The 27,269-nt window shown below is 31.9% G+C and overlaps 1 protein-coding gene across 5 annotated transcripts in view; it reads left to right on the forward strand.

Annotated features, from left to right (window-relative positions):
• The window catches only part of EPHA7 (EPH receptor A7), a 177,962-nt gene that overhangs the window by 39,898 nt on the left and 110,795 nt on the right, over window positions 1-27,269 (forward strand). For all 5 annotated transcript variants that reach the window (XM_076003108.1, XM_012750910.3, XM_012750911.3 and 2 more), the window contains exons 4-5: window positions 18,122-18,277; window positions 19,136-19,471. In XM_076003108.1, coding sequence (XP_075859223.1) covers window positions 18,122-18,277; window positions 19,136-19,471 — 492 coding nt within the window. The remainder of the gene's footprint in view (window positions 1-18,121; window positions 18,278-19,135; window positions 19,472-27,269) is intronic.

A 27,269-nucleotide genomic window follows, 5' to 3' on the forward strand; every position in this document is an offset into this window, starting at 1 on the left:
AAAGCATCAAGGTGATTACTCTCAGATAATGCCAGGAATGTTGAAGTGGTGAGGACCTTAGGCTCCTTGTCTCAGAAAGCAAAGACACCTAAGAAATAGATTAAGTGATGAGAACTTACAGAAAGAAAGATTATTAATTTGTGTTTTGATAGTCTGCCTCAAGGTTGGAAGAACAGAGTGCCTGAGTCTTCCTGAATCTTGACTTGAAAGGTTGAAGAGGAAAGAGCCCTTACATTTCCTTGTATGTGGGGCTCAGTTATAGGCTGTGCATTTATGCCTATACCCTAGTTTATTTTTGTTCAAATGCATTGGTTTGAAAGGTACTGAATGTTTACCTTTTAATGGAAGATGTAATTTTTCAGAAAATCAGCTACACACATTCCTGTAGATGGGAGAACCATCTTCTGTCTTCTGTTCTCATACATAATAATCACTTATGTTCTCAAAGAATTCATGTGACTTGTTTGGTTGCAGATTTACAGTGTTGAGTTAGTATATGAAAATGAAATTGCAAGGAGAATTCATCACCTGATTGCTGCTGGTGACAGTATAGCATGTTTCCTGGAGTCTCCTCTCTCTTTATCTCTTGCTTATCTTGAGATTCCATATTAATGATGAGATGACCCACTCCACTTCCTTCTGTCTACCTTCTACCTGTGTTTCCTAAATCTCCCATAATGAAGTTTCTGTGAGCATACTGGCTAAGAGAAATAACAATGGAAGAAACTCTGTAATATTGTGGATTTTTATTTTTCCTTCTGTTGCCATGAAGGAAGAACATGGGTGCTTTCATTTTTCTTAGTTGTCTTTAGATAAAAAAAAAAAATGATTTTGCAGATTGGATAGAAAGCAGATTGATATTGAACTGTGCATGACTGCTTACATCATTGTTAAGGATAGCAAAGAAAAAGCATGGACTGACTTGAAATAGAGGTTGTATTATCATAGAAATCTGTTCTCTTTTCATTATTTTCCTTACCCCCCCCCCCCAGCGAATGTTTTATCTGTAATAACTACCTTTTAGGATTTTTTCTTGAGCCTTTCATATCTCTGAGTTTTTATTGGGTTTTTTTGTTGTTTTTCTATGGTATTACTGCAAGTTACATGTATTGAAAAGTATGTTGAGCATATTTCCTTTCCTTGTAGAGTAGGGGGTAGTGCTTTACCTCTACCAAAATAACATATTAAGCACAGTAAGTTTATCCAGACCAAACAATAGAAAGGAAAACATGCTAATTTTCAAATGAAGATTTTTTAAAATATTATTTTAAAGAATTCCATATATAATACTTCTTTAGCTGTTGATAGTATTAGAGTGATTTTTAGTCGTAACTTTCAGACATTTAGGTTTATATAATGAGGCAGTTAAACAGATTGTTTGCAAAAGGTTGGAGATTATTCCAGGATTTCTTTACATTTTGGAGGAAGCTATATTGTCTTAACTTTTAAAAATAATGTCCTTTACTATGTTATAATGATAATATTAACTAACATGTATTAACTGTGTATCAGACACTCTTATAAATTCTTTAATTTAGTTTTGATAGTAATTTTATGAGGAAACTGTTGTTATCATCTCTGTATTACAGATGAGAAAATCAAGGCAGTTTCCTATTAATAGTCTAATGGTAGGTCTATAATGGTAGGTCTAGCGTTTGAACCCAAGATTTGAACTCAAGGTATTTGGCTCCTTAGCCTGCAGTCTAAAGTTCTACCTTCTACTATTTTATAATTTTTTTTCTTAACTGTCAATATGTACTCACAGATACAAGTTTCTTCTATTTTGGCAAATAAAATTACAATCTATATAAATATATCTAAAGCATACTAGGCAGTGTCAAGGATTTGCAAGTAAGTAAAGGTATGACCCTTAGAAGAAAGACTTTGAAAAATTAAATTGTGAAATATATTTGACACTTTTACATGTAATTAGAGAAGTATGATAACTATCTTCGAGATTTTAGTGAGGGTGTAATGTAAGATAGATGGATAAATCTACATCTATATCTACATTTATATCCAAATTCTTATCTAGAATGCTAAAATAGAGGCATGGGAAGATAGAGGAGTGACTCAGTTACCTAAACCAGGGGTCAGACATGGCTTCACTAAGGAGGTGATATGGTTTGGAATTTTAACAATACTTGTAATGACTCTCTTTCAGAAAATTCAGTACCACATGACTTACTCTTTGATATCACCATGGCCAGATTTGTGTCTGAATATTAAAAAAAAAGAAAAAAGGCTGGGCGCGGTGGCTCACGCCTGTAATCCTAGCTCTTGGGAGGCCGAGGCGGGTGGATTGCTCAAGGTCAGGAGTTCAAAACCAGCCTGAGCAAGAGCAAGACCCCGTCTCTACTATAAATAGAAAGAAATTAATTGGCCAACTGATATATATATACATAAAAAATTAGCCGGGCATGGTGGTGCATGCCTGTAGTCCCAGCTACTCGGGAGGCTGAGGCAGGAGGATCGCTCGAGCCCAGGAGTTTGAGGTTGCTGTGAGCTAGGCTGACGCCACGGCACTCACTCTAGCCTGGACAAAAAAGCGAGACTCTGTCTCAAAAAAAAAAAAATATATATATATATATATCTACTTAAATTTCTTTCGTGTGATTCCATGTTATTTTGGGGCTCTCTCTTGGTTAGGAATTAAAAATTATGTTACTTTCTTATTAATTCTTCTGACATTTGATACATTCTTCTTTATTTATTGTTGCACTGTATTTCTTTGAAACTTAATAGTAATCATGAAACACTGAGGTATATTTGAAAGACTTTATCCTTTCATATATTAGTATGATATATAAAATGAGTTTTGGATTGAAATCTTTTACCTTTTGCAAAACATGCCTTAAGTACTTAACTGCAAAGTACTGTGCTTCTAGCTCTAATAGCCTTTTTGCTATTTAATATAGTTAGTTAAACTTTCTACTTTTCACAGAGAAAATATAATAGTTGAGTAAGTTCATACATTGGCATTACCTTAATATCTATGTCACAAATTCACTAATTTTTCATGAACTTACTTCTTCACTACTCTTTGAATTAAAGGTATATTGCAAAGGAAATAGAATTCTTAAAACCTAATGTTCTGTTCTGAATTATAGTATACAAACTTACAATTTAGAGCACATATATCTTAAAACAATTGTGGAAATAGCTGTCTAGATTAGGCTCTATATGTTTTCTATTTAAGTATTTTAATTGGGATGCATAATTATATGATAAAAGAAATATATTCATTTTGACATACAGTCAATACTTACAGCAATATATCTTTGAAATAAACCAACAGAAATCACATTTTCTCTATAGTTCATATTATATTTTATTAATATAATCAATAATTGTACTTTTTTGCTTCTATATGAAAAACCAAAAATAACAACTTAACAGAAAACTCTAAGAGCCATTATTGTTCATCTTTTCTTAAAATCCAAACATTCCATATAAACTTGCTATTTAGGAACTTGGTCAAGTGAAAAACAGACTTAAGTCAAATATAAAACAGAAACCTTCTGAAATTTCTTAGAAACAATGAATCCCACAGCTAAATTTCTTCAATCAGTTAATACTTTTGTGTGGCAGCCTTGCATGTACAAAAGTGCTTTTAATTCACATTTCTTTTATTCAGTATCATTTGTGGAAATACTACGGAATAGGTTCTCAATCTTGCCATTAACTTATATTTTTGATTCTTGGAATCTGATATTTCATTGATTTGCCAGTTGTTTACCACATAGGATTGTCACACAGGGTTATGTGAGATCATTTAATAAGAGAGCTTAGATGACAGTATCAAAATTTGTGGTGTTTTTAGCACTCAGGATTCACCAACATCTCCCAAATTAGTTATGTAGAATGACAAAAATGTATGCTATATTTGTCATCTTCCTTTTCTTCTGGTGTATTCCCTTTTGGAGAATCATAAGTTTAACATAAACATGCCATTTATTAATGGATTAATATGTTAATATTTAATAGTACTCAACATATTTCATTAATGAACAGAAAACTATTTGAAAGTTTGGACAAATTGCATGCCATTTGAGGACATAACTTACAAGGGAAGTTTATAAAGCAAAGACATAATAGAAATAATGAGAGCAATGCATGTTATCTTGATAAAATTATTTTCTCTGAATTCTAATTTTGTGAAAAATTTTAGAGGACTAAATACAATTTGTATGATAAGAAAAGGGTTTCAGTCTGGGAAAATCAAAGAATTTAAAACCTTTATTGACACCATGTCTAGACTTATTCCTTTAACATCTGTAGCTTGAATAGATTCACTCTTTAGCCTCTTGCTTAAAGGACTACTAATTTAAACTACAAAATAATCATGCTGAAAATCTTAAAAGGAATAGTCATATTCTTACAAGGTTAGGCCTCTCCTTTTTTAGTTGTTGACATTTGGCAAGGATTGCCTTTTTTTTTGCCACAATGTAGGTATTGTGTTCATTGTGATGAAACAAAATTAAAGCACAATGGAAATTTTCAAGTGTCAGATACCTCATTTTTTCATTGGTGTTCATCCACTCACAAAGTGTTTATTTTACATATTCTTATTCAACGTTTAATTATTCCTAAATTAGATAGGACTAAGTTAGTCACCCTTTGGCTTTTAGATATTCCGTTTATTTAGACACATGTACAACTAGTTTTCTTATCAGTCTTTTGTGGAACATTTACCCAAAAGGGTAGTTCAACTTAAATGTTGAATAAAAGTCTATTCTAAAAATATTGTCTGATCCATTCCACCTGGTATCCATCTGTGACAGTATGTCTTTACAATCTGTCATCTACTTTTATTCTGTTTGTTCTTAACCACTTCATTTAGGTGCAATCTTTGAACTGCTTCTTTCCCTTTCTAATTTCCTATCCTCTGGTTAGTATAAATTAACATTTCCAAATATTAATCAGGCTTTGGGATGATTTGATATGAATTAATTAGGAAGATTTAAGACACTATGAGCTATCCATATAAAATATTGTTTTATTATACCATTAGTATAGAGATAGAATCAATAATTATATTCTAGTTTATCATTTTCTTTGTAACAACTTCCAACACATTTTTATTAGGAAATGTAAAAATTTACATTATTATTCTTTCCTATGAGAAAACAGTATTTCACTTCTAAATTTATCAATTATTCCAGATTGAAGTATATATGCATATAGGTGTTGAGTCCAATACTTTGCAGTGCTTCCTATTACAGTCACCTCTCAGTATCAATGGGGGACTTGTTCCAGTACTCCCTTGCATACCAAAATCTGAAAGTGCTCAAGTCCCTTATATAAAATGGTATGGTATTTTCATATCAATTATGTGCATCCTTTAAAATAATTTAAATCATCTCTAGATTACTTATAATAACTAACATAATACAAATGCTATTTAAATGGTTGTTATATTGTATTATGTTTTAAATTTGTATTATATTTTATTGTTATATTATTTTTTATTGTTTTTTCCTAAATATTTTCTATACACAATTTGTTGAATCTACAAATGAAGAATCTGCAGATATGGAGGGTTGACTGTACTTTTTCTGAGCTCTATGTTACAATATTTATGGTTTTACCCAGTTTTTCCTATTAGATTCAAGTTTTAACATGAGAAAAGCAGAATATATCCTTATAAATACTTTAACTTTTAGTTTTGTCATAGTTCAAATGAATTAATTTGTCTTACAGACACATGAAATTGAATGGGAAAACACAAATGTACAGTAGGGTATGTGAATATATGTGTGTATTTATGCTTATAATAAAAGAAGCAATAGCCCCTTATATTTAAATTAGTTTTTGATTACTATATAATAATGGTTTTAAAAAATTTATAAAGATATGTTTCCATTCTTCAAGTCTCAGTTCACATTCTACCTCCTCCGTGTAGCCCTACCTGATTATTTCCCTAGAGCAAGTAAGAAATAAATTGAAATTATTTTTCATAACATAAAGCATCTGTGACATTTCTGTGTTTTCCAATAGAAATGTTAATTAGAAGAACTTATTTAACTAGCAGCCTGTCTAGTTTCAAACTACTATTGTTAAAACTAGAATTTTTTTTTTGAGTTTGGATCGGTCATATACTTGAAGAAAAATGTTCTTTTTTAAGAATCCAGAGCAGGGAGAACTATTATTCCCTAGTTCTTTGCCTTGGAAAAGAACCCTGCACAGATAGTTTTGATATAATTTATAATTCTCAATCTAGTTGTTTTCTTTCTCTTGAACCTTCTCTCTCCTATGTTCAAAGGAGATATTCCAATTACACATTTGTAAAATGTATTTCCTCACTCATGTACTTATTCATATTACTATGTTAAGGATGCTAATAGAATCATGTCAAAAATCATCTAAAGCATTAATATCAAGGTGGCTGTGCAGTTGTCTCCCTGTGCAGCATAACAAGGAAATCCTTTAAGACCGAAAGCTCCTGAAATGTCTCTCCTTACTGATGTATCCAGTGCTGCACTGTCCACTACTAAGAAGGTGCCACATCAGTCCCATTGATCTGATTACTATGAAAAATTTACTAAATGGTGTCAGTGAATTAACCTTTGGTAAGTGGGATGGTATTGCCAGATGCATAATGCTGTGGGATAAATGAAGATTTTTCCATTCTTTCATTCCATAAACATAGGTTGACCTCCTGCTGTGTGCTAGACATTGTGCTAGGCTTTGGGAATCCATGGATACATATTTTATAATTCTTGCCCTTGAGGGGTTCACAGAGAGATAGACAAGACACACATAAAGAAACAATTACGGCAGTGTTAATGCCATAATTGTGGTTTGTTGTATAGTGTAAAACTGTTCTAACTAGCCTTAGGAGGTCAGAAAATATAGAAGAAGAAACTGATTCATGAGAGATTAATTAGTTATTCTTTTAAAAAGGACTAAACTATATAGGGTGTCTCTTTACATATGTAGATTGGCTACTTTTCCTAAAGAGTTTATTTAAAAATATTAAATAATATTCTATTAACAGCCTACATTGTCTCTTTGCAAAATGCTATGAATGCAAAGTTAATAGGTTATTGATAAAGCGGTTTCAGATTATTTGGTGTAGAGATTGAAATTAACAATTAATTAACTGTCTTTCTATTTTTATAGAATAGAAAATATGGAAATCCAGGTAGAGAATTCTTACACTTTGTTTCTCTGTGACAATTGTATTTATCTCACAACTGTGTATGTGTATGTGTGTGTGTGTGTGTGGCCTTTTTTTGGTAGCTAGCTCTTTTATTTAAAAAAAGGATTGAGCTCAACCTTTTTTGTAAGGATTTATTCTGCCTGTGATTTTCTTTTATTTCTAAGAATTAAGAATTGAGTGAATCTACTCATTGTCCTGATGCATCTTTTTAAAATGTCATGCTTCAGGGTAAACTGATTTCTTTATGATCTACAGAAAATTTTCCACTGACATAACAGAAATGATTATTTATCTCCCCACATGTTCAAACTGCCTTAAACTGCTTTAGGGTTATTTGCTTCACAAGACTTAGTATTGATCTACATTTTATAACTGACAAAATAAGGAAAACAAAGTCTTCACAGAATAGCTAGAAAGATTGCTTTAACTGATTTTGTTTTAATCATTTTTGAAATTATTGCAAAAAACTACTGTGAAAAGCCTATGTCTTAGGCTGCTCTTTAAGACATTAAGATGGAATTAAATCTTCTCTTTTTAGCTATAGATTTTGCAAGTTTTTCTATAAATATATAGATTTAAGTACATTGTTGGAGAAAAACCAATTATTGATGGACCACTCACAAAATAGTCTCATATTTTAATCTGTTGAGCTGAACGAAAATTTTTGACTTTATAAAATATAATGAAATATAAAACATTAATATTTATATACATATATCTTCTCCAGTTGAAGTTTTTATGAACTTGAAGTAAACTAACCTTACAGAATATTCTGATATTGCCGTATCCATCATTAGCTTCATTGAAAAGTAAGCCAATAACTGCCACAAATAGCTCTCCAGTTTGTATATAATTGGTCAATAATGTGTCCCTACACACTTCCTGCATGTCCACCTGTGCTGAGTAGTTTTCTCACTTCACATTGATGAAATACTACAGCTTTGGCAGGAAAGGTGACTTTAGAGTTTTTATTCACCACTGAAATAAGAGATAATTAAGCATGCTGTAAAAGATACAAATTAAGGCATAATATTTATAAGTTATATAAGTAATTTGCTATGAAATATCAGAAATTTAATTAGCTTAAGTTCATCATCAACTGATTATCTGTACCATTTGAGTCTAGTGGTCAAAAAGATAGTGTAGTATTTAGAGATTATCATATTTGTTCTTTAGATGATATACTTTTTTGGTCCATTACCACCTGGCACAGTGATAGATACACAGCATGCAAATAATAATAATTTGGTCAGGATTGAATAATTTGGGTATATTTGGTTAGTAATTAATTTGCATTTCTTGTTTACATACACGTCTATTAATGGTTTCAAGGTTATCAGGGGTAGAGAAACTAGAGTGAGATAAAAACTTTGCATGGAAATTGACATTGTTTTTAAAACAATCACAACAGTTAAATGTTTATTGACTGTTTATTCTATGACAGGCAGTGTGATAAATTCTTCAAATGAACTGTGTTCTCAAATTTAAAATAACTTTATAAGGTGGTCTTATTACTTTATTTTAGATACAGGAAAACTGGACCCAGAAAACTTAAACAAATTAGCAAAGGTTACCCAGATAAACACTGGGAGAGCAATCAAACTCATAATTTATATAAAGGACAAGCTGAACTGCCTCTTTAGGATCATTGAAGTGAGACCTTATGTAATGAAACTAACAGTTTCTATCATTCAAAATATGCATTTTATCTTTTGAGAAATGTTTTAAATTGCTATGTAAAACCCAGAGTAATAATGATCCTTAAAAAGAGGAGTTCTCATTCATATAATTTAGATTTTTTTTGTATGTAAAGCCTACATTGTCTGACCTTTCTCAATATATTTTCAAAATGAAAACAAGTAATAAAACTGAATTTGCAAAATTTATGATTTTATAGTAAATATAAGAGAAATATTTGAAAATAAACTTGACAGTGGCATAAATGATATGGTAGATTGTGCCCACTTTCTGAAATCTTCCTAACACCAATTGTGATTTAAGAACTCTTCTTATGACACTTAAAGGCATGCCTCAAGGAAATCTTTCAGTAGAATACAATAGCATTTCACTGTAAATATCTGAGTTTATTAAGTTAGCTTTCAAAATTTTAAGTGTTTTTAGTCCATGAGAATGCCATAAGCATACCATTTTGTCACAGTCTTGAGTTAGAGTTAAGATTACCATGTTTCCCCGAAAATAAAACCTACCCATAAAATAAGCCCTAGCAGGATTGCTAAGCATTTGCGCAATATACGCCCTACACTGAAAATAGGACCTAGTGATGGGCATGGCTATGCAGCGTATCTGCACAACCTATGCATTTTGTCACCTAGCGGTAAAGAAGATGAGCAGCCCTTCTTATCTGCCCCATCGTGACAGCTACTATCCCAGAGGTGACCTTGAAGGTGCAGGCAGCCCCACCAAGGTCAGCTCCCCCTGTCAGATTCTGGCCATCCTGTGTGTGCTGCAAGCTGAGGCTTTGAGGGGAAAATAACACATCCCCTGAAAATAAGCCCTAGGGTGTCTTCTTGAGGAAAAATAAATATAAGACCCTGTTTTATTTTGGGGGAAACATGGTACTTTATTTTAGTGCTTTTCCAATCCTATTACTAAATTCTGAGATGTCATAGTTCAATTTTTTTATCTATAGGGTGAATTATCAGAGTGAGTCTATGAGAACAATATTGAGTGAGATCCAGAAGGGTTTGCATTTCATTTTGAATGTTTCCGTATACGAGAGTTAATTTTTTTTCAGTAATTTACATGATTTAAAAATTCTATTTCTGGATCCTTATCTGCATGTGCTGAAATGACTGTGAACATCTTTGGAAATACAGACAGGGTTCAGCAACAATGACACAGTGAGAGCTAGAGGTAAATCGTTTGGCAGAGGGATCTCTGACAGGCAGCAGCAGGCACCACCCAGGATGCCATGCAGACACAGGAGAGCCCTTTTAGAACCTGCCTCACTCTTACTGAGGCATCACTAAAAACCTAAGTAAGTGTACTGTACATTTGTATGTGGTATTTTTGCAGGGATGTAGGGTGGTGCTGGTAGAAATATACGTGGTCTGAAAGATAGTGCTTCAGTTGAAATAATTGTAAGGCAGCTTAACAGCTAGATACTTGATTACTGTGTTATTGTTAAAAAAAATTTGCAGATAGAAATATAAAAAAATAATGAATGTGTCCATAATACTGTGGAGTTAATAACAAGGAAATAAGGAAATTGATACCCAATGTGAAGTGACTTTGCCCCAATTATATAATAGTATGTGGTGGAGTGGATTTGAACACAGGTCCTTTGAGTTAAAATCCATTTTTCTTTTCCTGTGTCACATTACCTCTTCAAATACCCAAATATTTATAAAGTAGAATAAGTAATAAGACAAAAGAGATCTAAAATGTTCTAAATTGACTTTTTTTCCTTTTTTTATTATTTTGGCGACAAAAACACATTGGCATTACAGTGATATTTTGGTAAAATAAGGAGTGTTTTTAGCTCCAGACTTCAATAAAATTCTTAGAATATTTCAAGATGATCATTTAATTATAAATGTGTTTACATAATGCTTTGTTTCATTTTATTTTACATTCTAAATATTAAAAACAAAGCTTTTAAAGGCTTCTTTATTTTTACATGTGTCTTTCCCAGTATATAACAAAAAAAATTTAAGGACTCAATTAAATAACACAAATTATAGTAAACATATACACAAATTTATAATGACCAGAAATGAGTTTTCTTTTTAGTTTAAAAATCCCCCACATTATTTTCAGGCACTTGAGTACCTATTATCAAAAATTTATATTCTGGCCGGTGCGGTGGCTCACGCCTGTAATCCTAGCTCTCTGGGAGGTGGAGGCAGGTGGATCATTTGAACTCAGGAGTTCAAGACCAGCCTGAGCAAGAGCGAGACCCTGTCTCTACTAAAAAAAAAAAAAAAAAGTTAATTGGCCAACTGAAAATAGAAAAATAATAAAGACATAAAAATAAAATTATATTCTGCTTGGTATCTTTTCTAAACTCTTGCAAGTTAGCTGTAGGGTGTCATGGATGGTGTATCATGAACTGTAATATACTCATTACATCATGTTGTTATTATCTTTCCTGCTGCTGTTCATTCTCAATGTGAAAAATCATAGCATATCTCTGACAGGAGGTCTGTATTTCAGGTGGACTTTTGTAATTATTCCCACTGAGGCACTGTCAATAGGATTAAAATACAGATTCTGGATCCGTCCATCCCAGATGAGGTCAGCACTTTGAGCAGTGGGAATACTATTTCTACAAGTTGCGCTTTCCTCTTTGCCTTATAGAAGCATAGATATTAATATGACACAAATATTTGAAAGCTCCTGTGGAAACAGACCGGCTTTGCTTGAATGAAGTAAAATGTTTATCCGCAATAAATAAAATAGCAGCATTCATTAGAATCCTTAGCTATGTACCTAGATTCTGCAGCAACGTTAAATCCCAGAAAGCTTCAATTACAGAACAATCCACTTATAGTTTATAATTAATAAACTCTTTGCAGCTGCATAATTGTGGCCGGAAACATCTGCATAGCCTTATATTTTACACGCAGACATACATAACTCCTTCAGAAAAAGTTCTATTGTTCTTAAAATTACAGGTCTGGAAATGGAGTAAGACCTGAGGAAGCTGGGTCTAGTTGTATCCAGTTAACTTGTGGGGAAGAAGTGGAGAGGTGGGGGAAGGAAACAGACCTGTCTGTCAAAGTAATGTGGATAAATAGTAGGAATGTTTAAGATCTATTCAGATTCAGTCACAACTAACTTTTTTTATATAATGTATCAAAAATCTCCCTAAATATAATCTTAGTATTGACAAGACTATTTTTAAGTGATAAAATCAATACTATTCAGATAAACGATTAGCTATTATTTATGAAACTCTAAAGGTACACACCAAATTAACAAATGGGTAAAAAATAGTATATTGACTATAGATTTCCAGTGTTTTTCAGTAATTTAATTTCTTACACTTAAATGCAAATTTATAAAAATAGATGAAAATAAAGTTTATGTTAGAAAGACAAATTAATATAGATAGAAAAACTGGCTATTTTTTAATTAATACTTGCTTAAGTGAAGATTTGAAATTGCATTATTAATGGATTTTATTATAAGAGCTTTACTGAGATATTATTACCATACCATACAATTCACCTATTAAAGTGTATGATTCATTGTTTTTTATCATAGTTACAGAGTTATACAACCATCACTGCAAATCAATTTTAGAATATTGTAATCACCCCAAAAATAAACCCTGTACCCATTAACAGTCATTTACAATTTCTCCTCACTATGCCATGCCCTGGCAACTACTAATGTACTTTCTGCTCTATAGATTTGCCTATTTTAGATATTTCATATGAATGGAATCGTACAATATGTAGTATGACTGTATTCTTTTATGTAGCATGTTTTCAAGGTTCATCCACGTTATACCATGTATCTGTATTTAACTCTTTTTAATTGGTGAATGATATTCCATTGTTTTTATTCATTCATTAGTGGATGGACGTTTGAGTTGTTTCTACACTTTGGCTATTATGGATAATTCTGCTATGATCATTAATATGTAAGTTTGTGTATATATATATATATTTTCCTTACTCTTGGGTATATACCTAGGAGTTGAATTGCTGGGTCATGTGGTAATGATGTTTAACCTTTTGAGGAACTGCCAGTCTTTCTCAAAATGTGGCTGTATCATTTTACATTCCCATCAGCAATGTAGGAGGATTCTCATTCCTTGATAGTTTCCTCAACATTTGTTATTATCTTTTTGATTATAGCCATCCTACTGGATGTGAATGGTATCTCATTGTGGGTTTGCATTTCTCTAATGGCTAAAGATGGTGAGCGTCTTTTTATATGCTTATTGGACATTGGTATATCTTCCATGGAGAAAACATCAATTTAGATTCTTTGTCTATTTTTTGATTGGCTTATTAATGGATTTTACTTTTTTGCATTTTTATTTCTCTTAAAATTCTACTTTAGTTCCTTAGTATGTCATTTTACCTCGTAATTCTTACAGTGGAGATATTTTATTATTATCCACATCATGCATTCTTTGGAGATTTTAATAGTCTGAGAAAATATCTGGAACCTCCAAGATGTTGATTTTGGATGCCTGAAAAACTTTTAAGATATAGAAATGTCCAAACCCACAATAATTTAATTATTGTGATATAGTCAAGGCATGAGTGTCTTTTCAAAGCTTTCCTAATGTGCAGCCATGGAGGAGAGCTGACTAAGATGTGGATTGTTAGTGTCTCTGTGTCAGGAATGGTGTTTAGTATGTTTGAAATAAAAGTTAGAACTTAAGATTATCCAAAAATAATGACGATTAAGGACCAGGAGGACTTTTTGGATATGTTGATTTTCTAGGACAAGATTATGGGAAGGAGGTTTTTAGAAATATAGTGGCTTTCCCCCAAGCTTACCCCTACAGGTCATAAATCTAAAGAAACGGCAAGTCTGAGTTCTGCACCCCCACTCAGGAAGAAGAGATATTCTGCTTTACCTAACTGCTTAGCCTAAGGAGGATTGGAAATTTGTGACTTTTGGATGGTCTTTAGGATTGTCCATTTGGAACACATTTGGAACAGAGTTGTTTTATCAGTGCCTTGACTCTTCCACTGACTACATCAGACATATATAGACTCAGAGGCCTGGTATCCTATTGCTTAAACGCGAATCCACTGAAGACAAGTACAGAATGCATGATTATTAGGAGAGTTTAATTAAGAATCAGAATGCAAGATTTTAGTATCATCTCTTTTGTATATTTAAGAATCTTTGTTCTCAGAATTTTGGTGCAATATTATTATTCTTAAATGATTAATTTATAAATGGGACATCCTGTTGCCTTTTGTGTTGTTAAGGAATTTAAATCCCAAACATTATTTGAATCAATTTTGTCCTATAAGTATAATATATTATTGTTTAAAATAGTTGAAATTTAATATAATAAATTACTTTTATTTCATTGTAGTAAACAATATAGTATATCTTATGATATACTATATTGTAATATGATTTAGTAGATATATTATAGTAGAAAATATTGTTAATATCTAGTGTACATAAGTTTCATGTTTTCCTAGATTCCCTTTTTCTTTGGTGGTTTTCCATTTAAAGAACAGACTAAGCAAAAACTTGCTTAGCATATGAAATCTGACAAGATTACAATTCTTGGCTCTAGGATAATGAATTTATTTTATTCATAAGGCCCTAAGGATTGAAAGAATTGGCAAAAGAATCAATCCCAGGTCTTTATGGTAACAATGAACAATACTGTTATTAAAATAATAAGTGAAAGATTATTTTTACAAAAGTAAATATTTAAAACAAGTTTTATAAATATCCCCAATTTTTATCAATATAGTGAAACATTACTTTTAAAACAATGTTCAGTTAAAAAACCAAAAAGCTCAAGATGCAGAAAGTTAAATGGTATATTTCTTATTGTAACTTTAACTATAGTACAATACATACCAATTAACATTTGCTTTGAGTTTGAGTGTTTATTGAACAAATTAAGAAATAAAGCAAAGGAGGAAATTTTGTAAAATTAGTTTTGTACAATTCCTGAAAAGTTATTTTTGTATACTTCATAATTATATATAAAGGAAATTTATGTTTAAGGTTTCAGAAGGCATTTACCTCTAAAGACTTTTTACTAGTACTTTCTGGAAAATCAGCTGCATTTATAGAGAGGAGAAATTGCCTGGATTTCTGTGGAGCCTTTTTGGGCGTAGTTGGAGAGCTCATCTAATTCTCCCTTATGTGTATGCCTCTCAGATATGCGACTTTCCCCCGGTTTATCTCATTGGGTATTTAACTGTAGCTATTTCGTGTAGATATCTTATCACAATTTCTAATTTTAAGAGCATCTGTTACTGCCTTTCCAAGCTTTTTACCACCCAATTGCTCACCATTATCCTCAAAGATACAGCTTTTGTCTTCACATGGTCTTGACTTTGCTCTTAATACCATTCCTCTGAAGATTTTGCACTTATTTTTAATAACTCTAAATTGATAGTTTCCTTAGAGATTAAATGAAAACTGGCTTGCTACAACTTATTATTTTCAATGTTAACTGAACTGAGACAGAATATTACTTCAAAGAAAAAAATGTTAAGACTTTTATGATCACATTTTTTCTGGTATTACCTCTATCTATTTAATGATAGCCATACATGAACTCCATAATTTTGTGGGCACCATCAGTGCCAAAATTCACAATGAAATTGAGAATACTTCTTTAATTTATTTTCTTAAGTTGTGGTAGGATATTATTTCATAGGTTTCTAAATTAAATTAATAGCTCTAAATTATTAAAATTGTATAATAAAAATAATAAGGGTTCATTGAAATTAATTTTTAGGGTTGCTAAGGCTCTAAGACCCATTAAATAAGTGCCAAACTTTGGCTCATTCAATAGTAAAAGTCTGGTGGAATAGCATATGGCTTTGTGTCAGTAGTCCTGTGTTCTAAATCCAGTTTTGTCCTAGACCAACAAAATTATTTGAAGAACTCAGGTTACTTTTGCTTCAAATCTGTTTTCCCATCTGTTAAAAGGGTAACAGAATTTAATGTAATTTGAAAGTTGAGTGATAAGAGTTTTAAATTTCTCTGTATTATTCTGCATTAGGTATCATATACGTTCTAAAAATCATGTTAAGTGGAACAAGAAAAGTACCTTTTATTTGTGGGAAAAATAGGAATAAGCCTTTATTTAGAGGCTTTTATTTGTAACGGAAGAAAGAGAATTCTGAGGGATTCCACTAGTAGGCATAATTAGTTTGCTGCTTACTACTTCTGGAAGACTTACCTAGTAAATGCCAAATCATCTTGCCATTGTTGTTCTCTATTTCCCTGATCCTAACCTCCTCTCCCGGTAAAATAGTAAGTAAATATACACATAATGTCATTAAAGACTTGTCAGCACACACCTCTTCTTTCTGTCTCTCTTTCTCTCTCTCTCTCTCTCTCTGTCTCTCTCTGTCTCTCTGTCTCTGTCTCTCTCTCTGTTTCTCTCTCTCTCTCTCTCTCTCTCTCTCTCTCTCTCTCTCTCTCTCTCTTTTCCTTCTCTGGACCCTAATGTTTCAGGCTGCAGGTTGTGAGTAAAGCATTGCCTTCTCTGTTTTATATATGATCATTGAATTATGGATAATACATATGGCAAGTTACAGTGAATATTTAAAGAAAGAAGAATTTCATCCTGAGAAATCTAAGCTAAATCCTTTATCCTACTGGTTAACCATTCTTTTATATGGCAAGATCATACCTTTAGAAACATTTTATGGTTTTTTATTTTTGTTATATTATGTTGTAATCCATCTTATTATTCTCTCTGTGTCTTAGATTTGTAATATCTGCTACTGAGGACATGTGAAAATGCATTAAGCTTTTTTTGTGTGTAAAGTGTTTGTGCTGCTTTCCTCTTGTCTTGAGATGCCAACTAAAGACAACAAAGGAGACTGGCTTCTGAGGGCAGTAGTGGGTCATATATTTACAATGAAATGGTTGTTGTTCTGTATAAATATCTACCTATCTCAATATAATATGTCTTTAAGTTTCTCAGTTATATTAAATACCTATATTATTCATGTAAAAGTCTTATTTTCTTGAAGCTCCCAAAGTGATTTTGAATTCTCAGATGTATCACAATTATGCATTAAATATTCAGTATGTGAAAAAAAATTAATGATTCAATCATTTTCTAGAGACTATAGGATTGTTCCTGTTTTCCACCCCCTAAGAGTGAAATGTGATTAATTTTTTGATTAATGCCCAAGTGGATAATATTAATAAACTTTTAAGTAATAAATTAAAAGTTAAAAATAAATTTATGTTAAACATTCAGTAACCATATAGATATTATTTATTCATTTTTATTAAATTCAAGGTCACTAAAACTTAAAAAGACTTTCACTTAATAAATATGAGAAATACATTGAATTTATTCAATATATTCGATTTATAATACTATCAATTAATAAACTATTGAAATAATGAAAATTTAACTTGTTAAATTTTAATTGAAGATAAATATAAATATATAAAATGTCAAGTGATATTAATGGTGCGTGGTTACCTGATTTAATAACAGAATCTAAATGAATAAGAGCAACTTCATTAGGAAGTGGAAGAAATATTCTCAGTACATCTCTCTTCATTGCTGAGAGCAACTGCTGTGTTAGTGTGATTGCACCCTAAACTCTCTCAGCATAGGAGAAACAGGGTCACAGTCTATTTACAGGCGATGACTTTCCCCTTGTTTCTGGTCATGCATCCATCTTCTAGTAATAGAATTTCATTGTTTTTAGTAACAAAGAAGTTCACTTAGTGGAAAGCAGCCTGCCTTACAACATAAAGTGTTTGAAATTATGTCTTGTAGTTACCTGAAATTTTGGGCAAATACATTTCTATCATTTTCAGTTGAACATTTTTACATTATTATTATTTCTAGTCTGAAAATCAAAGTCATATCAATATTTTTCAACATGAACATATAAAAAGTTAATTTATAGCTACATTAGATTAAGAAAACATAACTTTGAAATGTGCTAATGCAGACTAACAATTTTGTTGAAATCAAAGTTAAATTTGAATTAAATATATGAAATAAATATCCTGAGATTTTGTCTAAATAAATTATACTCATGTTTAGTTTTGGGTTTACAGACTTGGATTGATGCCAACTGAAGGTACAAGTTTGCTGTATCACTTTGTTTAAAATGAACTGTCATAATATTGGATTATTGATATACATTAAAACACAGTTTATCATAAAGAACTTGTTTTTCATAAATCAGATTTAATATTTTATTATTTGCTAAATATTACATGCATTTTTTAAAGGTCTATTTGCTCTCATGTTCCTATTTTCATTTTCTTTTGCTTACCCAGCCTGTGGCCGTGGGTTCTACAAATCTTCCTCTCAAGATCTTCAGTGCTCTCGTTGTCCAACTCACAGTTTTTCTGATAAAGAGGGCTCTGCCAGATGTGAATGTGAAGACGGGTATTACCGGGCTCCATCTGACCCACCGTATGTCGCATGCACAAGTAAGTTGATAATATGAAAGTAAAGAAGGACTTTCAGATCCCTTCCACTCATTTGTACTATTGTGACATCATTGAGATAGATACTGAATTTTTGAATGCATTAATTATCGTTAAATATTCTTAAATGTTTCCATAAATCAATAAAGTCAATAAAATCAATAAGAAAAATAGATTTCTCTTATATCATCTTCAGTGTAATTTTCCTGTCTGCAAAATTAAGATACATTTTAATGATGTTTTCCCATGTATCTAATCGAAATCATAAATAAAGTTTAAAGTTATTGGAGTCTTGCATGGATACAAAATGCGATTAAAAAGTAATGGTTTCTGAATTAAAATTCCAACACTAAATAGAGCAAATCTCACATATGGGTTCTTCACTTTATGAATATTTTTGAGACCCCAATCCAAAGCCAATCCCAGACATTACTATAAGTCATTCTTGAGTACATTAAGAATGAATAAATGTATTCTCTGTCATGTGGTAAAAGGCAAACTATTTTTAAACAACCATTATAACTGCTTTTTAGGTACATTAGCTGTTCTTTTTTAATTACTTGTAAGAAAAATATCTAAACACTGTGGCAAAAGTACAAAGACAGTTGTTATCCTGCTTTCGTTTTGATATATTAAAAGGAAAATAAATAAAGCCTCTTGCCAAGTGAATTCAAGGAGGCTTTTATAAGGCTTCTCTAGTAAAGGAATGAAATGTTTATGTGAAAGAAACCATTTCAACTAGTTTTCTCTTTGATAATTGAGCCACTAGCTTAATGTCCCACATAGATCCTTTTGTTCTTTTTGTTTGTATTTTTTTTTCCTATTTTTGTTTATTTGTTTATTTATTTTTGGTTTCCCAAGGGCCACCATCTGCACCACAGAATCTCATTTTCAACATCAACCAAACCACAGTGAGTTTGGAATGGAGTCCTCCCGCTGACAATGGGGGAAGAAACGATGTGACCTACAGAATACTGTGTAAGCGATGCAGTTGGGAGCAGGGCGAATGTGTTCCCTGTGGGAGTAACATTGGATACATGCCCCAGCAGACTGGATTAGAGGATAACTATGTCACTGTCATGGACCTGCTAGCCCACGCTAATTATACTTTTGAAGTTGAAGCTGTAAATGGAGTTTCTGACTTAAGCCGATCCCAGAGGCTCTTTGCGGCTGTCAGTATCACTACTGGTCAAGCAGGTATGTTTGGTTTTTATCTTCATTGAATGAATAATGTGACTGCATACATGAGGTGTCTTGCTTGAATATTTAATTAACTTCTCTATACTGAGCTGGATTTTTTTTTAGCCTGTTGATTATTGACAACTTTAACTTTTTCTTGGCATTTCTCCTGTTACCTGTTAAACAGTCCCTATCCGCATTAACTTCTCCAGAGATCCGGCAGTAGAAATAAAAGGAGACAAATTGTAAAACTTTTTATTATGCTCTAAGACAGAAAAAATCTGTTGAAAGATCTAGAGAAGGAGGAGAGGGAAAATATTGGTTAAAATGAGGTGTAGGATATTTTTCATATTTTTACCTTTTGTGGTATCTGCTCATGATAATAATCTACATAATTAGGAATAATGAAAGAGTTGGCTGCACCATCTCACTTAATGTTAACCAATTTTTTGGTACATAGACTATGATCTTTTTAACATATTAAAAATCTGCATTCAAAATTTGCATGAGGGAATTTTAAATTCATCAGTAGATTTGTGATCATTTAATTTTTATAATATTGGGATGAATACTTGGCAGATTTCATGAGAATTTCAAAAGAAATGGCATAACCTTGATAATTGTGAACTTGTAGCATAGCCTAGAAACACTTTTCATTCATTTTCTCACAGGCATTTGAGATACCCTCCTCTGTCATTCTTTGTTTTGATAAGTGTATTTTGGAAAATACAAATTGGAGATTTTCTAAGCCTAAAGAAAAACCTTATTACTGAAGAAAGTTTTGAAAATTGGGGATATTCTCAACCTTTTGAAAATTTCTTGTTTCTGAGAGTAGATGCTATGTAGCAGATGTAGCCAAGTGCTATGTTATTGTCAGTAATAAAATTGAACCTGCACTATACTGGCAAGTTGTGTCAGCATGGTGATAGGCTTATAACAAGGTCCTCTTAGTTTTTGGCTGGCTGTCTAAAACCAATCAGTATTATCCTAAATTCCTGTGCACAGACTAATCTATTCTTCATTTCCATGCCAATTTTAACAAAATGTTATCTATTTAAATTATATCTGCATAATGAAACTATGCATATGGTCTCATGCTTACCATTTTGAACAGATTAGTGGGTTCTTATTCTAAAGGTTTCATTCTGATGTTTATTTAAAAGGCTATTTCAAATCAGATCTCTCATTTAAGAGCAGGTATCTGAAGAGAAAACATAGAAATGTAAATCTTCAATAATTAGACAAAATAACTGATGTAACTGATATTCATATTTATTCATTTTGTTAACAATATTTACATTAACTATTAACCATTCTTTTTAAAATGCCGTTGTCATTAGTTTCATTTGTGTTGCTTTATATTGAAATTTATCATCATAATTTTACAGCAAGTGGATTTGCAACATTTTAGGTTTATTATTTTTACATGAGAGCTATCTTTAGCTCTAAAAGCATTAAAAGAAACTCTTAGGTCTACTGAACTAGAATAACTTTATGTTTTATTCCTGCTGATATCAAGAAGTGATATTTTTATTCATTTTTGAAGATGACCAAGAGATGCTGAACTGATACCCCAAATAGACTTTGACAAATTGGTCACTTTGAGGATTTCTTTTCTTGTTATTTAAATGTCTGTTCTTTAATTTTTCAAGTTAATACTATACTGGTTTAATAGGTCATCAAATTTCTGTAAAATCTTTAGTCAAATATCTCACAGTGATTAGTTAAATGGCTTTGGATGTTGATTTTCTTCTGGTTAAGAACAAAGTAGGTTTGGTAGTTTTAGTGGGTTTCTTTATGTTTTGGGAGGTTTTTTGGGTTTTTTTTTGCTTTTTTGGGAGGTGAGAAGGGTAATTTAAATGTTCAAACATTAGTTTGTGATGGTTGCACAATTCTTTAAATAGTCTAAAATATCGAATTATATACTTAAAAATGAATCAATTTTATGGTATTTAAATTGTACCTAAATAAAAAGAAAAAATTATAAAAAGAACAAATATAATGTTTATTAAAAATAATAAAACATAAACGATAAAAATTAAATAAGGTTACATTCAGATTAAAACAGTAATTTATATTCACCTAGTCCAGACTATATCTCAAATGCTAAAACCCATGAATTTACAGTTGGGTTTTTTTATTTTCAAAAAGAAATGTATATAAAGAAGGCAGTATACTGTAGTAATGTTAAGAGTTTTATTTTTTTAACAGAGGAAATTTGGAATATATTAGTGATTATTGTTCTATTGCATATGTATATCCATTTTTCTTCATCATCAATATTTTTGCTTTTTCTAAAGTGGAAATGATTTGAAACTTTGTCCAAGTTCGTGAATATCCAAGGAAACCTGCAATAATCTTTGAAATTGTCATTTTTTGTTAACCAAACAGCATCACTTCCAACCTAGTTTATGCTGCAATCACTTCAATAATGAATTTAAATCTTTATCTTTGGTCAGTTATTCCACCCATTAGCATTCCACTGATGCCTAGTATAAAAAAGATTTATTAAGAGAACCTGCATGTATCTGAGAAAGAATGGAGAGTAAGGATGGAAAATAATCAGCCAGTCCTTGAAAGGAAGTGTGTGCATTTTGTAGTTCCTTTTCTGTTTAGAGTTTGGGGCTCAAGACCCCATACCAGTGTTTGTGTGAATGGAAGTACATTGAACACCCCTTGTCCCTTGCTCAGGGGAGGAATAGGGACATTTGTGTTAAAGGACCTAAATTTTAGCTTTTTGTCTGCTATTATGAGGTATGAGCTTTTTGGGTGGACTACCAAACTTTCACATGAATAAAATAGGGATAAAATAATATCTACTTTCCTGTATTATCCTGTTAAATGAGATAATGTTAAGTTTAAAAACATTTATTTTCATAAAATTGCTATTGCATGGAATAGCAAAATAAATGGTGATTATTCTTTTTTTTTATGTAATTCTTTAGGAACCTGTCAAGGCAAAATACACCAATTTCTTTATCTGATGCAAATGGGGAGAAATAATGGAAGCACAGAATTGGCACTTATATGTTATAACATTGGAGAAGGGAGAAATTAATTTTGTTCGGCCTTTAAAAACTATGACTGTTGGGCAGGCATGGTGGCTCAGGGCTGTAATCCTAACACTTTGGGAGGCTGAGACCAGGTATTGCTTGAGGCCGGGAGTTAGAGACTAGCTTGAGCAAGAGCAAGACGCTGTCTCTACAGAAAAATAGAAAAATTAGCTGGGCATGGTGGCATGCTCCTATAGTTCAAGCCACTTAGGAGACTGAGGCAGGAGGATCACTCAGGCCCGGTAGTTTGAGGTTGCAGCGAGCTACGATGACGCCACTAAACTCTAGCTTGGGCGACAGAGTTAGGCCCTGTCTCAAAAAAATAAAAAATAAAAAATTTGTTGTCTAGTCATCGGTTGTCTTAAGACTGCTTTTTAATATTAATTTAGCCAACTGTACTAAGTATGGAGTGTGTATCAAGCACCCTGAGGGCTGCTGAGGTTAGGAAGGTAAAGAGTGGCCCTCTCCTGATGAGGAGTCTGTACGGTAGCAAACATACATCTAGTTACACATCTAACAATAGCACACTTGACTATAATGTGACACATGCTATAGAACAGCCTTAGAAACAAGATATGTAAACCCTGAAAAATGAATGATTCATTCTATTCATTCTATCTTTGGAAAAAAGAGAGTCCTTACAGAAAAGATGCCAGTGAATCTAGAGTTTAAGATTGGATATGATTTTGCCAGATGGAGGACAAATTAAGGTATACTCTAGGCCCTCAAGAAGACCACCCTTCTCCCCCAATTAAAGCACTGTAATTACCACTACATTTCTTCCTCAAACCAAGTATGGTAGCACAAAAAATGGTCTGCAGAAGTATGAAAGTTAATAAAAATGGATCACCTAAAAATTACTGTCTCTGTAATACCTTCATTCACTCTGGGAATATTTAAGCAATTAGACAATTTTTAACTTTGGTAAAAAAGACAATACAAAATTATAATTTGTGGTCTCTCCTGAAAGGGACTTAGGGGACTTAGCAATTATCCTTCAGGTCAGGAACTGTGTCATGTTTATCTGTGTCACCACCGTAAAACACAGTTCTTTCTGCATAGTAGCTGTACAGAGAATGTTGGGGAATTAAGGCCAATGGGAAAACTAGAAAAATTAAATGATTATACAAGAGTGAAAGCACTGAGGCATTAATAGAAAAGACATACTATTTGACATTAGATGACATAATTCCATGATTTTAGGGAAGTTACTTCACCTCTTTGAACTTGAATTTTTTCCTAAAATTGTATCATACTATTTGACCCCACATATTTTAAAAACTGAGCTTATAGCTTAAGACCAGTTACATTTATGAGAATAAAAATAAGTGCTGTGGGACTTCAACAATTATAATAATAAAAGCAATAATAACAATTACTATTTATTGAACACTTACCATGTTCCTGGTACTTTTTAAATATAAAATGTACATGAAAAGAGCATCAAAGTTGAGTCATCTAACTTTGAGGGCTCATGTAGTCCTCCTGAGCATCCAAGAGATTTAGCACATAAAACCTCTCAGAGCTCATCTTGCATCTATAACTAGACAAATAAAGTAATAATATAATACAAACTATATTACTCTGCTATACTGTTCACTACAAATTACTAATAGCTGAGTAATATGTGTACATATACTATAATTTTTAATGGGACTATTGATTGTTTTAATACTCTGGAAAGCACTGGAAAGAAATTAGCATGAAAACTGAAACCTCTTGAAAAAAGATAGGGGTAGTTTCCCAAATTGGGCTCTCTAGGAAGCAACACCCTCATGGCGATTAGTGTGCAGGAGTGTTATAGGGAGACTGCTTGGTTGGGATCAATAACACCCGAAGAGAAGGAAAGGAAGCAGGACTGAGCAGAGGGGAAGTTGAGCTGTGATGCAATCTCACTGGAATCCCCAGTCAACTCCATGGGAGCCCATCTACCTGTAATGAACCCCCAGGTTGTCCTGAGTTGAGAGTTTTATATCTCTGTTTTCTACACATTGGCTGCAGGTTTCCCTAGGAAAAAGCAAGGTGGTGTTTTTCAGACAAGGCAATTCTAAAGGGGGCAGGGAACTGAGGTCTGTTTTCTGGCAGCTATCTCAGCAGCTGGGCAATAATTTCTTCAGTTTTTCACCAACAGGAATATGAGCAGCTCCATCACAACATCCATTACAGATAGTTAAATCATGCAAAAGAATAAGAGGGGCAAGTTCAGGGTGTGCTTAGAGAATAATGGTATACACTGATTGAATATAGATTTGTAGGAATCTTTAGTGGGAAAGCTTAGTTTTAGGGAAACAGACCTTCTGAATGGGGGGGTGGGGAGGAAACCTGGATGTTTTGAACAAGCAAGCATCATAATTGATCCTGCTTTAATTTAAACTTTTGTGTACCTTCCACAGTACATTTGATGTGTTATATATAGTAGTTGTTAAAAAATATATTTCTTCTACCTTGCCTTAATTCCTGTGGGGTAAAAAAAAAGTATAAATAAGACATTTTCTGAAAATATGAGAAGGCATCAGAGAATCAGCCAATATTGTATGATGGCATCTTAATTATCTTCTAAGATATGTTATAGAATGTCTGGCAAAAACATCTTCTTTCCCTCATCATCAATTTTGTTGTGCACGGATGATTGGTTTATTTAGCACTCACACACAATATATTATTAAAATTTGAAGTAAATGTGTAAAGTTGACTAGACAAATGTTGATAGCATTTCACAGGTAAAATGTTTAAGGTTAGAGTGTGTGACTTTACAAAGGTCACACAGTGATGACTCAGTTGATTGCAGTCAAATACACTGGTTACCTCAGAATTATTAAGTACTCATGTAATCTTATTATAGACTGCTGTCTTAAAAAACTTAGCCTTGTAGTCCATCACATGAGAATTTGCAGATTGACTTAATGGTCAATGATAAAAACTATTAAGAGAAAAGAGGTCCAACTAAGAAGTATTATTTCCTGAGAATATTAATAACAAATATAATCCCTGAGGAATAACATTGGTAATATAGAATTTGCCTTCTGGATATGATTTATTATCCTTCTTCAAGAAACTTTAAAAATAGCCCTGAATATTTTAATTTGGCTAATTTTCTTATGTTTTTCAATGCCCAGATCTAACTTATCAGCCAAAATGAAGATTTGCATCAGTATTCCATTTACTTTGATTTGTAATGTTTACATAATCTTTCAGATGAAATATAACCATAGAGTCATATAATATAACATTATATACATGGGCAAAATTATAACCAAAAAGACAAAACCAAAAATCATTTCCTGTGTCAAAATTAACATCACTCACATAAATTAATGTGACTCAGCTGTGACTCTTTCTCATAAATTAAGTTGGATCATCTCTTTTCAGTGATTAAATGGACATACATCAAGTTATGTGTCCTTTAATAAAATAAATAACATTTTAAGTTTGTATTTTTTATTTCTTAGGAATTTATAAACTTGATACATACTTTAACGTGATATTAAGAATATATATTTTATTGTTTGAGTCTTTTACTGAATCTATAAAATAAGATTAAATGCAGCAATCTCCACAAAGTGGAGATATAATTATTTAATCAGTAGGTAAAAAGAGATATAAATGCAAAAAGAAAGCATTCATAGCGATAGTGTTAATGCTATTAAAATACACATACATATGCACATCTATGCCATCTGCACCAGAAAATTCAATCAAATGAGATTCCTTTAACAGTAAACTGTTCGAAATACAAATTTCTGTTGTTTCTAGTCATTTTAAGTATCTGAAAGAGCAAGATTTAGTCATGCAAATTCATGCCATAGGGAATGACATTTTAGTAATTCATATGCATTGCTTAAGCAAGGAGAAATTTTAGACAGTGAAATTTAATTCTTTAATATTCAAGTATTTTTGTGACATCAATATTAAAATATACATATAGATACATTTATATTTTTTCTTTAGTAGCTATGTGTAATTAAAACATATATCTAAAGAAGATGTTTTTGGTATTATTTTAAGATAATTTTCATGTTGACATTAATACTAATAACTGGGATTTATTGAGTGTTTAGTAGATATTTATCACTTACATGTAAGGGGCCATATGTTTATACAGTATCTTCACCTTCCAAACTGGTAATGGAAATTTGGGATGTATCTTTCTGTGATGTGGTCTTACAGTAAGTACACATATATTTACAACATTCTTCACATATTAGTTGTGAAATGTTTGTCTTTCCTGTTAGACTTCACATTATAAGAAAATAGTAGTATCTTTGATCTTATTTCTTTAGCCCTATACCATTTGGGCCTGCTGTAGGTGCTTAGTACTTGTTGAATACATAAGTACTTTGTATATTTTAATATGAAAACAGAATTTCTAAGATTATTTAGATTATTATAGAGAACATTACTTTAACCCAAATGATATAGCATTAATGAAATTGTACAGTGAATACATACAATAATAATTTCAAGTACAGAAATTCTGTTAATTTGGTCTTGAAACTGTAGGTATATTTAAACACTTAAATTGTGTTTCCAGCCCCAAATTTAAGCATAAATTGAGAACAAAATCTTAATCATATTGCAAAATAGTAAAGATATAAACCTAACTTTGAAAACTTTTGCAATTTTTCATATTTTGAAAATTTGCTGAAAATATAATTGATTTCTACCTTTTACATAACGCTGAATTAATAAAAGCACGAACAGAGACCAAGATTAGAGATGCTTTCATTAGTGACTATTACCCTTGACACCAGCTTTTTGTGTGT

Source organism: Microcebus murinus, chromosome 5 (assembly GCF_040939455.1).
Source record: "Microcebus murinus isolate Inina chromosome 5, M.murinus_Inina_mat1.0, whole genome shotgun sequence".
NCBI classification, from domain to species: Eukaryota; Metazoa; Chordata; class Mammalia; order Primates; family Cheirogaleidae; genus Microcebus; species Microcebus murinus.